This window comes from Camelus dromedarius, chromosome 15 (genome assembly GCF_036321535.1).
Source record: "Camelus dromedarius isolate mCamDro1 chromosome 15, mCamDro1.pat, whole genome shotgun sequence".
Classification (NCBI taxonomy): domain Eukaryota; kingdom Metazoa; phylum Chordata; class Mammalia; order Artiodactyla; family Camelidae; genus Camelus; species Camelus dromedarius.
Window position 1 is genome coordinate 19,187,237 of NC_087450.1, and position 17,092 is coordinate 19,204,328.

The 17,092-nt window shown below is 34.9% G+C and overlaps 1 protein-coding gene across 1 annotated transcript in view; it reads right to left on the bottom strand.

Annotated features, from left to right (window-relative positions):
* COMMD1 (copper metabolism domain containing 1) overlaps window positions 1-17,092 on the bottom strand; it is a 109,193-nt gene that overhangs the window by 60,656 nt on the left and 31,445 nt on the right. Inside the window, exon 2 of the mRNA XM_010989777.3 lies at window positions 9,747-10,028. Coding sequence (XP_010988079.2) covers window positions 9,747-10,028 — 282 coding nt within the window. The remainder of the gene's footprint in view (window positions 1-9,746; window positions 10,029-17,092) is intronic.

Consider the following 17,092-nt stretch of genomic DNA (forward strand, 5'->3'; position numbering starts at 1 on the left):
GTGAGAAGTAATCAAACTAAACTCAGCAAGATTTGATGATGGACCAGATATGGACATGAGAAAAAGAGAGGATATGAACTGGAAGAATGTACCACTGACAGAGATGATAAAAAATGCAGGAGGAACAAATTTGGGAGGCATAGGAGGAAATTAGTTTGGGGTATACTCAATTTTTTGATTAACTTTTTCACATTTAAGTAGAGTTCTCAAGTATGTCATAAATAGACAATCAGGAATTTAAGGAAGAAATCCAGTTTGGAGACATAAATTTGGGAGTTGTTAGGCTATAGATGGTATTTAAATCCATGAAATTAAATGAGATCACCTAGGAAGTGCATTGTAGATAAGGAAGAAAGAGGATCAAGAACTTAAGCCCAGGAACACTCCAACACTGGGAAGTTGGAGAAATAAGAAAGAACCAGCAAAAAAGATCTAAAAAGGAAAACAAAACCAACCAACCAAACAAACAAATTAAAAAACAGACTAGAAAGCTAGGAGGAAAATTAGGCAAATGTGATATCCTGGAAGACAAGTCTTTTAAAGAAAAGAGAATTCAAGTATGTCAATGTTGCTCATGGGTCAAGTCTCAAAAGGTTATCATTTAAGATCAAAATAAATGTAAAAACACTATATAAAAATTTTTAACGAAGATTTGGCTAAAACAAACACAAGTACTAAAAATAAAAAACACAAGTACTATATTAATAGTAGAGGAGTAATCGTTAATACATCAAAAATACTAAATTATTATTACACAATTATTACACAATTCTCATATAAAATATATCTCAAAATGTCTACATTTTAACTGGTAAATTATCAAATACTGAAAAATTCTGATTTTAATCGTTTCAAAACTAGATGAACACTCAAAACTTAATTTTCTTCCAGTAGCTATTACCTATTCTGCTATGTAATTATTCATTCTAATTAGTAATGTTAAACAGAAGTTTTTTAGCATTTTTTTTTTGGTAAAACATTTCCTTCTGTACAGGTATTTTTTTGTAAATAGCTAATTCAGAGTTATTCAGAATTTAAATATTAAAGTTTGGTTCTCTATGTTTGTTTCTTAGCAAAAATAAACACAATGAAAATCACAATGAGTTTCAAGGAGGACCAAATTTTTTATTCTTTTTCTTTTCTGTGCTGTCAAAGCCTTTTAGGCACATCCTTCTATAAATTATATCTTGGAACTGTAAGTTTAGGACCACAACTTTAGAAAACAAATTATTATCAAATGCATCTTAGTGCTACAAAAAAGGATTGATCCATTCAGAATTAAAGTTTTTTTTTTAAGTATTTTTATTTATTTATTTTTTTAGAGGGGAGGCAATTAGGTTTATTTTCATTTATTTCTTTTTCTTCTTTTTTTTAACATTTTTTATTGATTTACAATCATTTTACAATGTTGTGTCAATTCATTTATTTATTTTTCTAATGGAGGCACTGGGGATTGAACCCAGGACTTTATGCATGCTAAGCATGCACTCTACCACTGAGCTATTCCCCACCCCACCCCCAGAATTAAAGTTTAAATAAACCCCATGTTCTAAACCTGATATAAAATATAAAATGGAAAATTCCTTAATTAAAAAAATAGATATTCTAAACTGACTTAGCATCCTCAAGCTGTTAAATGTCATCAATTCCTACTGAAAAAGGGTGGTTTGTTTATTAGATTCATTTGAATAGTTTCTCTGGAGGCTTTCCTTTATCACTTGCTAAATGTGAAAATCAACCTTAAATACAAGAATTACCAGAAACAGGCCAAGCATTACAGACTGTATAACCAAGTAAGATTATCTAAGCTCCACTTCATAGCTATTTGGAGAAATGCAACATGATCTCAAAATAGTAACTAAGTGTTAATAAAATAAAATGTCATTTTATTTACTCTCTATATCCTATCCTTACAAATTTCCTCATATATTAATACACATACTTACAAGGGTGTATATATATGTAAGAGAGAAAGGGAATGAGAGAGAGAGAAAATGTCTTTTTTAAATTTGGCTTTTTCTCCTGACACAAAGCAGGTGGTTGTGACACTGCTCAGGCTTGTTGGAGCTACACTAGTGCAAAACAGAGCTCAGCATAAATTGATTATTAATCACAGGTTTTAGCAGGTTCTTACTCTATACCAGCCAGAATTATACAAGGAGATTAGCGTACTTCGTTTTAGAAGGAACTGTGGAAATTAAAAATAAGCAACTACTTTCCTTTGAGGTTAATTTACCTTTGTTTTAGACAAAATGTTGGCCTTTTAATACAGAGTCTAACCTACCTTGATCCTCTAAATTAGAGTAATTATATCATTGTATATACTCTCTTGATATGTAATATTCTCTCATCTAACTGCTTAAAAGTGACAAGACTGAGTATATGATGAGTTGGTCAGAAAAAAATTAGTCCAGTAAAGACACAGCCCAAAACTAGGGTGGCGCTTGGGATACTAAAGCTAGAAAAGACAGTAACACCAGCCACTCTTCCCCCATATTCCTCTTCCCCCTGCCTCTGGCAACCACCATTCTACTTCCTGTTTCTATGAATTTGCCTACTTTAGATACTACAGATTTGTGGACTCATACAGTATTTGTCTTTTTGTGACCGCCTTATTTCACTTACCATAATACCTTCAAGGCCCATCCATGTTGTAGCATGTGACAGGCGAGATATTCTTCCTTTTTTTAATTATTAAGACTTTATTCTTTTAGAGATGTTTCAGGTTCACAGCAGAATTGAGCAGAAAATTAGAGAGTTCGCACATAGCCCTCCCCACCCACATATATATATACTCCCCTATTCCTCAATATCCCTCATCAGTGTGGCATATTTGGTACAATTGATGAACCAACATGGACGTTATTATCAACCAAAGTCCATAGTTTACATTAGGGCTCACTCTTGACGTTGTACATCCCATGCATTTTGACAAATGCATAATGACATGTAGCCACCACTATAGTATCGTACAGAATAATTTCATTGCCCTAAAAATCCCCTGTGCTCCATCTGTTCATTCCTCCCTCCCTCCCTCTCCCTAAGCCCCCGGAAACCATGATCTTTTTATTGTTTCTGTAGCTGTGACTTTTCCAGAATGTCATTTGGTTGGAATCAGTTTGTAGCCTTTTCAGACTGGCTTCTTTCATGTAGTAATATGTCTTTTAAGTTTCTTCCATGTCTTTCATGGCTTGATAGCTCATTTCTTTTTTTTTTTTTTTTTTTACTGCACTTATTTTTATACATATATGAACTATTTATTATTTCCAATAACGTTTAGAGCTTTAGCTTTTTAAACTTACATAGTTATCAAAGGAATAAAGCCAGCCACAAAGTAAGAATTAATTCAAAAAGATACATACACCCTATTAATAGCAACATTATTTATAATTGCCAAGATATGGAAGCAATCTAAGTGCACATCAACAGTTGAAGAGATAATGAAGATGCAGCATATATACATATATGTAAGGGAATACAACTCACCCATAAGAAAGAAGGATATTTTGCCATTTGCAGCCCTTCATTCACTTTTTTTTTTTTCATTTCAAAAACCAGAATTTTATAACCAGCATAAACATTTCCATTACATCAAAAACATCAAAATACCTAGAAATAAACTTAACAAAGGAGGATACCTACACTCCAAAAACCAAAATGACACAAAGAAATGGAAAATTTTCTTGTGCTCTTAGATTGGAAGAATCAACACCATCAAAATGGCCACACTACCCAAACCAATCCGCAGATCCAATGGAACTCCCACCAAAATACTCACAACATTCCTCACAGAACTAGAACAAACAATTCCAAAATTTATAAGGAACCACAAAAGACCCCGAACAGCCAAAGCAATCTTCTGTAGGTCTTTTTTTTTTTTTTCTCTCTTCTTTTTGTTCTCTTTTCTTATGGTTTGATGACTAGAGAAGGTTCTTTAGCATTTATTGTAAAGCTGGTTTGGTGGTGCTGAAATCTTTTAGCTTTTGTTTATCTGTGAAGCTTTTGATTTCTCCATCAAGTCTAACTGAGAGCCTTGCTGGATAGAGTATTCTTGGTTGTAAGTTCTCCCCTTACATCACTTTAAATATATTGTGCCACTCCCTTCTGGCCTGCAGAGTTTCTGCTGAAAAATCAGCTGATAACCTTATGGGAGTTCCCTTGTATGTTATTTGTTGCTTTTCTCTCGCTAATTTTAATACTTTCTCTTTATCCTTAATTTCTGTCAATTTGATTACTATGTGCCTTGGTGTGTTCCTCTTTGGGTTGATCCTGTGTGGTACTCTCTGTGCTTCCTGGACTTGGGTGACTGTTTCCTTTCCCCAAGTTGGGGGAATCAGTGATTATCTCTACAAAAATTTTCTCAGATCCTTACTCTCTCTCTTCACTTTCTGGGATCCCTATAATGGGAATATTAGTGCACTTCATGTTGTCCCAGAATTCTCTTAAAACTATCCATTTCTTTCCATTCCGTTTTCTTTTTTCCGTTCTGCAGTAGTGATTTCCACTAATCTGTCTTCTAGCTCACTGATCCATTCTTCTACGTCATTTAGTCTATTCTTGGTTCTTTCTAGTGTGTTATTCATTTCAGTGATTTTATTCTTCAACTGTTTGGGTATTCTTTATATTTTCCAACTCTTTGCTAAAAAGTTTGCTCTGTGCATCTATACTCCTCTTGAGTTCTCTGAATATCTTCACCATCATTACTTTAAACTCTTTCTCAGATAAATTGCCTATCTCCTCATCACTTATTTGTTCTTCTAGGATTTTATCTTGTGCCTTGGCCAAGGAGATATTCCTTTGCTGCCTCATATCGTCTATCATTCTCTGTTTGTGGATTCCTTCCACAGGCTTTGGGATTGTTGCTTTCTTATTTCTAGTATCTGCCCCTGGTAGATGAGGCTGCACTAGAGGCTTATGCCTGCACACTGCTGGGTGAAGCTTGGTCCTGGACCTCTGGTGGGTAGGGACTTTGTGGCTTAGGACGTCTGCAGATGGGTGGGGCTGTGTTCCCACTCTGTATATTGTCTGGTCAGAGGCTTCCCTACAGGCTGCTGGGTGGGGTTAGGTCTTGATGCTAATGATCCAATCAAGATGTCAGCCTCCAGGAAAGCTCATGTAGATGACCACTCCCAGAATGTCCACCACCAGCTTTTATGTCCCTTAGTAAGCCACAGTCATCTCCCACATCCCCCAGGAGACCCTCCAAATCCAACATGCAAGCCTGGCCCAGGTTCCTATGAAATCACTGCCTCTGCCCTTGGACCTGGTGCACGCGAGTCTCTGTGTACCCTTTCCAAGCTAGTGGAGTCTCCATTTCCCCCAGTCCTGTGAGGCTCCCAGAGCCAAGCCCTGCTGGCCTTCAAAACCAGATGTCCTGGGGTCTCCTTCTCTTCCCAATGCCAGAACCTGGGCTGGGGAGACTGACGTGGGGCTTAGAGCTCTCACTCCTGTGGGAGGGCCTCTGCAACTTAACTATTATTCAGCTTGTGGGGGGTATGGGGCCCAATTATATGGCGAGCACACCCGTCCTGCCATCCTGCTGTGTTTATGCTTCCAATTGCAGAAGATCTTTTTTGCTAGGTTCTAGTCTTTTTTTCGATGGTTGTTTAACATTCAGTTCTGGTTTCACTGTAGTAGCAAGGAAAGAGCTTGTGGCCCTACCACTCCATCATCTTGACATCCTCCATTAGCCATTTTTTTTAAAAGGGCAATAAAGAAACTGAGTTTGATATTTCAGGATCTCTATAGGCAAGGCATTATCTCTAAATGCTTATAAAAGAACAATTGAGTAAAAGAAAGGAGAAATAATTTATTACTAAATGGTCCAGAACGGAAGCTGTGGCTAAATGTTTCCTCTCAAAACGACTTACTGGTCTTGAAAACAAGAAGTCACAAAAGAAAACCCAACACATCTTTATAAAATGTCAAAATTCAGTCTCAAAAAAAAAAAAAAACCCACATTCGAGACTCCATGAAACATATAAATTATTTCCCCAAAAGTTACTGTTTTAAAAAAGGACACACTCCATTACAATTTCTATTCAATTTCCAAGAAGGGAAAACACAACAATGATGTTAATGAAGTAAGCAAAACAATAAAAACTTACCTAAAGATACATGCTAGATTTTAATAGTCCTCAAGGCTTGGGCCCCTCAGTGATTTAGGACCAAATATGAAAGGATCTCAACTATATAAGCAAAGCACTGACGTTCTTCTCTTTGGACATGAAATGTTTGCCTCAAAGTTTCTGTGTACTTTTACAACTGAACTCATGTTTTATTCTTGCAAATATTTTATTTCTGTTGAAAAGAACCATTCTATAAGACAGGTAATTAGGTCACTAGTGCATAGTTATTTCCTCTAGCTCTGCATAGTTCCATAAATGTATCTGCCTTAGTTACTTCTCTACTACTTTGGCATCGTCATATCCTAAAGGCATTATATATTGTGGTTAATAAAAAAAAAGTTAATGTATGCACTTGGCTCCCAATTGTCAAATGCACTTTTTGCACCAAAGAAAGGACTAACGCAGACAAACTGAGCAATAGAGAGAAATTCAAAAAGGGAGGGGAAAACAAAAAAATACCCCCGACCACATCCAGTGCTTGAATAAACAGTCCCCAAGCACTTAACAAATAATGGCAAGCAGAAGTAACGTGCCAACATATATTGAATTCTCACTGTAAAATTTTGATACTAAGCTCTATTAACATTTCAAATCAGAGTATTTATCACATAGGTTCTCAACCTTGGTTGAATATTGAAATCACCAGTTTTAAAGATTACTGATGCCCAGGTCCCATCCCCACAGGTTCTTATTTAATTGGTCTGATGTATGCCTGAGTATGACAATTTTTAAAGCTCCACAGGTGAGTTTTTATGTGCAGCCATGACTGAGAACCACTGATTTAAAATGCATAATTTAAAGACAGTAATTTAGTTGCTTGGGGTACATGAACACACACACACACACACACACACACACACACACACACACACACACAAACACACACCAGAGTTCAAAAAAACTTGGTCATTCTTAGAAGCAACCTCTTGATATCCTAGGATCATGAATTCTCTCACAAGCTCATCTAGTGTCAGCAGTGTGAAAACAACTTTGACTGAGTTGCCTACATGTGTTCTAAAAACTGGTTTGGTTTAGTGGACTATCTCATAAATAACATTCATCTAGAAACTGACAGAAGTACTAACCAAGGATCCAGGTCTCACAAAAACATTTCCTGTAGGATTTGGGTTGTATATTTTACTGTCAGCCAGGTTCTACTATAGTTTACTTTTTTCTTTATAACTTTTATTGACTTAAGAATATATTTGCATTAAAAGGATTTTGCAGGTTAAATGACATTTTCAATCATTTTCATGTCAACCATTTTCTTTACAACTTTGGAGTATAAACAATGCACAATAAACTGCATACCTAAAGTATACAATTTTATAAGTTTTGACATATGTATACCATGAAACCATTGCTAAAATGAACATAACATTTTTACCACACTTAAAAATTTTCATGCATCCCTCTAATCTAATCTAACCTCCCTCTACTCTTATCCCAAGGCATCTGCTTTTTGTCACTATAGATTACTTTGCATTTTGTAGGATTTTATATGAGTAGAATCATATATTACACTAAAAAAAAGTTTTCATCTGGCTTATTTCACTTAGGAAATGATTTTGAGATTCAACTATCTTGTGTGTATCACAAATTTTTTCCTTCCTATTACTGAGTGATATTCCTACCAATGCTCTCAATTACCTCATTGTATAACCGACATGTTTTCTTGGCACAGACTATTGTGAAAAGCTAATAAAAGTTCCTAATTGTTGGTATCAATGGTTTTTGGAAAAAATCAGTTTGGTGATCCCCATTTTAGTTTTCACTTTACCACTTAACAGCTACGTCTGAAGCAAGTCACTAATCTGTCTCATATACCTTCTTTAGAAAATGGGGATATCCTACCTCATCTATGTAATTCACCTTAGATGAGTGCTTAAGGACTCTGACTTCTAAGACCTACTAATTCTATTGAGATAGGTAAATCTTCAAGAAAGACAGCAATGTCCATTTGTTTCATATTATCTCTGATCATTTGTAGAGTGTTTAGATTTACTGATTGGCAAAAATCATTCAGTAAAAAAAAATATTTTTGTCACTGTAGCTAACAAAATGGAAGAAAAACCATAGGAACTTAAAAATAGATTTAAAAACTGCTGTAGCAATACCCAATAGATTCAGATGGTATATAGGTTACTAAAATCAAAAGGCACATTATAAACCCCAGTTTAAGAAATATTAGGAAAACATCAAGTTAAAGAAATACTATGATTGCTTTCTAGGAAAGTCAAAGTAGACATGTACGTTTTCATATTCCTGCCCAAATGATAAATACTTCAAGACAAAATGAAATAATCACTACCGACAGAATAAAAAATAAATAGCCTATACAAATGGCTGGTGAAACTTAGATAACCAGTTACACTTTCTGCACCTTTCTAATCTGTCAGATGTTTGGACTAGGAACAACAGGAGGAAAGTTGTTATAACACAATGGTTAAGAAAATAAGGGAGAGGGTATAGCTCAAGTGGTACAGTGCATGCTTAGCATGCATGAGGTCCTGGGTTCAATCCCAAGTACCTTCTCCAAAAATAAATAAATAAATAAACCTGATTTACTCCCCACCCTGAAAAAAAAAAACCATTCAGAAAATGGACTTTAGGATCAGACAAACCAAAGTCAATAAAGGCAATTAGCACTACTGTAAAATAACTGAATAAAAGGTCCCCAAAATATATTTTGAAAAACAATTTTTTTAAAAAGAATTATCTTTTAAATTAAAATTAAAGGCATTACAGAACCACAAATACTGAAAATACCCAAGAAAGTCCAAAAGGGAATATGTGAGGGAACTTGTCAGCTAAACAAATGTTCTCATCATTAGAAGAAAAGATATAAATTTCTATTATAGGATGTAATAGAAGCCCTTATTTGATTATTTATCTAAAAATAAATCTGGTTAACTAAGTCAGTGATCTGGGTTTTCTCTTCCTAAATACAAGTTGCTGCTTTTTTTTCCCCAAAAGACATAACTTGGTCATTAAAAGCCTGATCTGGCAGTCATCTTGAGTACAAACTGAATGACTTAAAAAAAAACATGCAGATGTCTGCTATAGTGACACTGGAAACTGCAAGGAAAGCAATACTGTTTTGTAAACAATCAAGATCAATTAAAAATTATCTGGAGGCTCAAGGACAGAAGTAGTATACTTAGGGTATTTAGGAACAATACTGTAATTAAAATACACTGCTTCCTATGCCTGCCTATAAAGATGAGTTTTGTGAGATAGTTTTTGTTCTGTTTTGTTTAATCTCAATTCCTGGTCTTTACTTAGCATCCTTATCATTGCATTGGAGATTCTGGCCAAACGCCAAGAACTCTGAGCTCTAACCTAAGTGGAGCAGTGGCCAACTTCTGTGCAATCAACAATTACTGACCCATTTTGTTCTTCTGAGATAGCTGCCAGAGGCTGGTTTTCAGACTATCCACAGTTGGGAATATCCAAAATTTCAGATGATTCTATCTTGGAAAAGGGATTCTAAGAAACAGAGTCTACTGCTATTATCTCCGCAAACAAAGAGAGTTACATAAACTCAATTTGAATGTATGACTAATATGCAATGGAAAATATAGTTGACAAAGGGAAATTGACTGAAGTTGAACTCACCTGTCCACTTTTCCCTATTTCCAGCTCCACTATGGCAACAGGAGTGTGTATCTGAGCTGAGTGCCTTGACTGCGATTTGCCATCAACTCTCCAGCTCAAGCCCCGAAGCCCACTGTCCCAGCGACTTTGGTTCATGAGGCTCTCTCGGATTTTTGTCTTATGGCTCTTCCAGAATTTGGAAATGACAGCAGCTTGGTCAGATGCGATCCCACCTTGCTTTTTGGTTTGAGCAGTCAGGAATGCCTCCAGCTGGTTGAAATCCATGTCTGCAGATGCAATAGACTATAATGACAGAAAAAGTAATAAATTTGAATTCGGTAGATAACTAGAAAAAGCTTCTCAACTACAGATCACATTTTGAGTGATTTTTAATCACTGAATAAGCTTTCAAAAAGGGTCATCAAAAGACAGTAATGAGAATAAGCTCTTCATAAGTATAAAAATATTCCCTTTGAAAATATCAAATTTCAGAAAAGCTACTGTTAAAAATTCCATGTCACTCAAATTCTCTATCAATAATGAGATTCTATAAATATGCAGTTCCATGGTGGGGAAGTAACAAAATAACAAATAAAAAATATATATATAAAAATAAAATAATAAAATAAGAGAATAAAATTAATTAGTTCTCTGATGAAATCTTACATAATTTCACAGTGCCTTATAACCAGGCTTGGTTTGATATACTATAACTGTACAATGCCTTGTCCATATGAAGTACTAAGTAAATTTTGTTAAATGAAGGTGTTATTTTAGTTTTGTAGCCCATTTTCAACCAAACAGCTCATATTCAATAATACTACTCTGAAACTGTATACTACTTTGTGCTTTTCCATACATTTTCAAATCTTAATTGCCATTGCTGTTCTGAGAACAGTAAACAGCTAAACTGAAGTGGGAAATCATCAAAGGGCTGGGGCAACGGAGCCTTGGATAGGACAGTGATAGCTGATGATCTGGTCCCAGAACAAACTTTCCCCTGCCTGCCCATGGGGGTTGGTATGAGCTCCAAACCAACATATACTTTCTACTTTCTTAGAAAGTACCTCCTTTCTCTGGGCACAGTGATTGAGCCAAATGAATCTCTCAATTTAGAGCAGGGGTAGAAATGATCTTGCCTCTTCAGGTCATGGTACCAGAACATAAGGCTGTGCGGTTGCAGACAACCGTTTTGATCTTTTGACAAAGGCCTGACTGCAATAAAATAGAATGAAACCAAGCAGAGATGAGAGTGGGTTCTAGTGGAGTGATATCCGTGTTCTGTAATCCCCAAGGCTAGGTTCCTGCAGACCTTCCTTCAATTCCTTATGTTATCTCAGCATCCTTTCCACCTGCAGGCACCAAAAAATCCCATTTAGTATTCAAGATAGTTTAAGCTGTATTCTTATCATTTGGAAATAAGAATCCCACCTAAACTTGAGCAGAAGCAGTGAGAATGTAAAGGTAGGGTGTGTACAGGTAGAGTGTAGGCAGAGTGGGTGGAACTGGAGCTGAAATACAAACAAGCTGTCTCTCATTTCTCCATTAATATAATAATTGTATGATAAATATTATAACATAGAATAAAGATATTTCACATTACAATTCAACAAATATTTACTGAATATCTGCCTATTTCCAGGTATCAGGACCCCAAATCTCTGGCAACGCCACTCAGTAGAAACACTAATTTGTATAATATACTATAAATAAAATTATCTCCATTGGCATTTTGATTCACAATATCGCCATCAACACAGGTGATTTTTATCATTCTTTTCCTCAAAGCATATCAAAAAATCCATTTTGATTTAACTTCATTTGTGATAGAGGTTATTTTGGTTGGGTTCCAGTTAATAATATCTTGAACTGGGGTCAATTCATCCAAATTTAGAATAATTAGAAATTAAATGAGGCATTGATTTTGGTTCCAGTTCAAAGTCATGAATTTTCATTTAATTCAAGAAATATTTGAGTAGTTACCATGGAACAGACATTAAAGGCCACCTCTATCTACTAGTAACCTAAGTTGGCAGCCTGGTATTCACTTATCCTTGATTCTTCCCTCTTCTCCACAACTTGAGTTAGTGGTTCTCAACACTGGCTGCACATCAGAATCATGAGATATAATTCTAAAATATGAGTGCCCAGAATCTACCCCCAAAATTCTGATTTCTACAAATTCTAGAGTGGGGCCCAGGCACTGGTATTGTTTAAAAGGTTCTCAAATGATTTTAATGGGCAACAAAGGCTAAGAACTAATGCTTCTAGCCTTTTTTTTAATTAATTAATTTTTATGGAAGTATAGTTGATTCACGATATTATATTATTTTCAGGTGTACAGCACAGTGATTCAGCATTTTTGTAGCTTATACTCCATTGTAAGTTATTATATAATCTTTTAATCATCAAATTCTACTGATTTTTATATCTGATTCTCTAATAATATGTCCCCTCTGTACTATCCCCACTACCTGATAGAGGCCCCATTATCTTACACCTGAACTAGGCTCCTCAGGTCTACCTTCTATACCACCACCAAAGTGATCTATCTAAAATATCAATAGGATCCTATCACTTCCCTGTTTAAGCTATCCAACAGCTGGCCACTACCTGCTGTAGTGGTTATTAGTCAAGATGTTGTGAAACATTCTACTATGAGGTATATTACAAGTAGTGCTATTACTAGTAGTAGAAGTATTGAAATTTGTGAAGACTGATTTTCACATGTATAAAACAGAGGATTTTCAAGGCTATCTTTTTTTTTTTTTAAACCGGTTTACTAAGAAAAAAGCCACCATCTGAGGTATTCTGTGGTTTTTAGCATATTCAGAGTTGTGCAAAAGCCACTACAATCGATTTCAACACAAAAAGAAACGCCATGGCCAGAGTTAGCAGTTAATCTCCATTCCCTTGACCCCAGCCCCTGGCAACTATTAATCTACTTTCTTTTTCTATAGATAATGGATGTTTATATAAGTCAAATCATGCGATATTTGGCTTTTTGTGACCATCCTAAAATTAGCATTATGTTTTCAAGGTTCATCTGCATTGTTCGTTCCTTTTTTGTTTGTTTGTTTTTCTGAATAGAATTCCATTGTAGAATATAGCACATTTTATTTATCCATTCATCAGTTAACGGGCTTTGAGTTGTTTCTACTCTTTGGCTATTATGAGTAACGGTGACGTGAATGTGCACATAAAAGTTTTCTTATGAAAGTTTCAATCCTCTTGCATATATATTTAGGAGTAGGAGTGCTGAATCATATGGGAACTCTATGTTGAACATTTTAAGGAACTGTTCAACTGTTTTCCCAAGTAGCCGTTCTATTTTACAATCCAGAAATGTTTAAGGGCTTCAATTTCTCTACATCCTCACCAACACTTGCTATTGTCTGCCTTTTTTATTTTAGCCATACTAGGTGAAGCGGTATTTCATTGTGGTTTTGATTGCATTTCCCTAATGATTCATGATGTTGGGCATCTTTGTATCTGCTTATATGCAACTTGCATATCTTCTTTAGATAAATGTCCATTCAAGTATTTGCTCAGTTTTTAATTGGATTTTCTCATATTGTTGAGTTGTAAAAGTTCTTTATATGTTCTGGATGTTAGTCCCTTATCAGATGTATGATTTGCAAGCATTTTCTCTGATTCTGAGGGTTGTCTTTTAACATTCTTGATGGTGTCCTTTGAAACACAGAAATTTTTAATTTGGAAGAAATCCAATTTATCTATTTTTATATTTTGTTGCTTGTGCTTGTGGTGTCATCTAAAACACAGTGAATAAACCAAGGTTGTGAGAATTTACACCTATGTCTTTTCCCAAGTGTTTTACAGTTTTAGCTGTAACATTTAGGTGTTTAATCCATTTTAGTTAATTTTTGCATATTGTGTGAGGTAAAATTCTAATTTCATTCATTTGCATGTTGATGTCAAAGCACCATTTGTTGAAGAGACTAATGTTTTCCCCATTGAATTGTCTCGGCACCCTTGTCGAAAACTGACCATAAGTATAAGGGTTTATTTCTAGACTTTCAATTTTGTTTCATTGATCTATATGTCTTTTCTGCCAGGAAAACACTATCTTGATAATTGTAGCTTTTTGTAAATTTTTGAAATTGGGAAATGTGACTCCCCAAGTTTATCTTTATATTAACAACTTTTTTCTTCATTTTAATTCTGTTTCCTTGAATGGAGGGGAAAAAAAGAAAATTACAAACAAGAGAACTCTGCATGGGAACATATCATGTATGTATTACAAACCTTTAAGTGTGTCACAAAGGAATAAAAATTGAAAACTAATAAACTAGGGTAGTGGTTCTCAACAAGGTACTACTGCTCCCTCAAGGTACTTGAGAAATGTTGGGGCTATGTTTGGTCTCATAGCGACTGGAATGTTGTTGGCATCTAGTGAGCAGGAGCCAGGGATGCCAGGCATCCTACAGTGCTCAAGAAAATAGGGTTGGCAAATTTTCTGTAAAGATGTTACCATCTCTGTGACACATTCTTCTTTTTATTTGCCCAACTCTTTAAAAATGTAAAAACCATTCTTAGCTCATGCGCTCTACAAAAACAGACAGTGTGGCCTGCAGGATGTAGTTTGCCAAACCCTCCCTGCTCAAGAGCATCCTACAGAATGAGCTGACACCGTCCCACATGAATTGGTAATGTCCAATCTAACATTATGTGGAAAAACCTATTTATAATTACCTGGGTCTAGAAATTAATCTTTTTCTTTTTACATAAAAATGTATTTTTTGCACAGTTTTAATAAGCACTAAATTTGCCAGGAATGCAATATAGTTTGTCCTTTTATTTGGTGAGAACTTTCAACATGTGCAAAAAGGGGATGAAAAGACAAGGTACAAATCGGGAGAAAATATTTTAAGCCACATATCCAACAAAGGACCAGTATCTAGAAGAAGCAAAACTAATCTATGATAACAGAAATCAAAACAGTGGTTACCTGAGGCAGAGGTGGGGTTGAGTGGGAAGGGGAAGGAGGGAGCTCTCCGTGGTAATAATAGAAAGCTAAGGTGATGACAGAGGTGTGAATTACACAGGTAATATAGATTTCTCAAAACTCAAACTGAATATCTAAGTACTATCATATATAAATGATACTCAGTTTTTTTAAAAGCAAAAAATAAAAACAACTTCTTACAAAAAAGATATCATTTCTAAAAGTTACAAATTCAAATGAAATACTGAGATTTTGTAAAGTATGTAACTGACAAAAGAGTAGTATGCAGAATTTACAAAGAACTCCTTCAAATAAAAGAATACCACCTAAGAACCTGACCAGAAATACAAGCAGACTACTCAGAGAAAAGGAACCCTAAATAATCAATCAATCAATAAAAATATGCTCAACCTAACTAGTAATAAAGAAAATGTAAACTAATACCATTTCCCCTCCATTAAACTGCCAAAAGTAAAATGTCTCACAATACTGAATATTGTTTCTTCACTTCCTCACCAACAATTCTTACACACTGTCGTGAGAACATAACATTTTTGAAGAGTAGTCTTGCATTCTCTACCAAAATTTAAGATTTACGTATTCTAGACCTATGTATTCTACTCACTTCTGCAATGGAAAAGCCTTAGAGGAACTCTTAGAACCATGCACTTAGAGTCCTAAACAGGAATGGTTATTGCAACAATGCTGGTAGCAGTAATAAATAAGAATCAACCCTAATGTTCAGAACTATAACCAAAAAAATGGTTAGTGACATTCAAACAATGAACTAATACACAATAAATTAAGTAGCTATATCTATTAACATGGATAAAGCACAAACATAATGCTGAACAACAATAACAAAAAATGCAACTGCACACAAATATATAAAGTATGATACAATTTATATGAAATTTTATAAGATGAAAAATACTATAAATTTAAAATTTATATGTAGTAAAAATGTAAACTTCTGCATGAGATTGATAAACACATGATGCAGTCTAGTGATTATTTCAATGAGCATGAAATCTGAGAGGCATATAGAGGGCTCTAGTAGTATCTATAATTTTTTAATGTTTTTAATAAAACTTTAACTTTGGAATAGATTTATAGAAAACTTGTGAAGCTAGTACAGAGTTTCAATATACCACACACTCAATTTTCCAGGCTATAAACATCTTACATTAGTATGGTCACACCTGTAACAATTAATGAACCAATAGTAATACATTATTAACCACAGTCTAGACTTTATTCATGTTTCCTTAGTTTTTACCTAACGTCCTTTTTATGTTCCAGGATCCCATCCAAGTTACATTACATTTAGTCATCATGTCTCCTTCAGCTTCCCTCAGCTAAGATAGTTTCTCAAACTTACCTTGTTTTTGATAACCTTGACAGTTTTGAGGAGTACTGGCCAGGTATTTTGTAGAATGTCCCTCAGTTTGGATCTGCCTCCTGTTTTTCTCATAGTTAGACTAGGGTTGAGGGGTTTGGAAGAAAGGTTAGAGGTAAACTGTCATTCTCATCATACCATATCAAGGGTATATGCTAGCAACACGGCTTACCACTGTAAATGAAACCTAGCTCAAGTAGTGTTTGTCAGGTTTCTTCACTGTAAAATAACTTTTCCCCCCTTTATTATAATCAACTCTTTGGTAGGAAGTCACTGTGCCATCAATCTCACTCTGCTTAGAAATAACTGTCTTTTTCCAGTTATATTATATGTGGGTTTTTTAATATTGTAAAAAATATATGTATTGCAGGAATATGCCAAAGCAGTAGTTTGAATGGATAGCTATTTTTTCAGTGACTAAGTTATGTCCAAGAAGAAAGAATGATTAGGAATTAACCAAGATAATGCATGATTATATAAATATTTGCTTCTCCAACCCCTTAATGGGAACAGTAATTAAGAATTTCAAAAGTTATGCAATCCCCCAACTTTCATTAAGTAGGTGAACTGGAACACATTGCGCAGATTTAAATTCATCATCATTTCTGAAGAAAACAGACTGATAAGCATAGGAGGCTAACCAAGAACTAACAATAGTTTGATCCCCATAGAAACTACTCACGGTAAACAAAAACAAACCTTTCCTGGTCAATAGCTCTGTTAAGGTTCCAAGAATTTGCTATGCCATAATGGGCAGATGTTACTTTAGCTAAGTCTATAAACTACAGAATGCTACCAGTTGTCAGCACAAAGAAATAAGACCTTGAGAAAGTAAAAGTAATTTGCCTCTAGTAACTATTAATATTAGCTTGTTAGTAAAGGGTCATACCAAGAGAATGTGTTTTCTCCTGATTTATTTCATGAGAATATTTTGTCAGAAATATGTATTTACAGAAGGATCAAATACCAAGTCAAAAGAAATTAGCTGCATTCCTATGGACT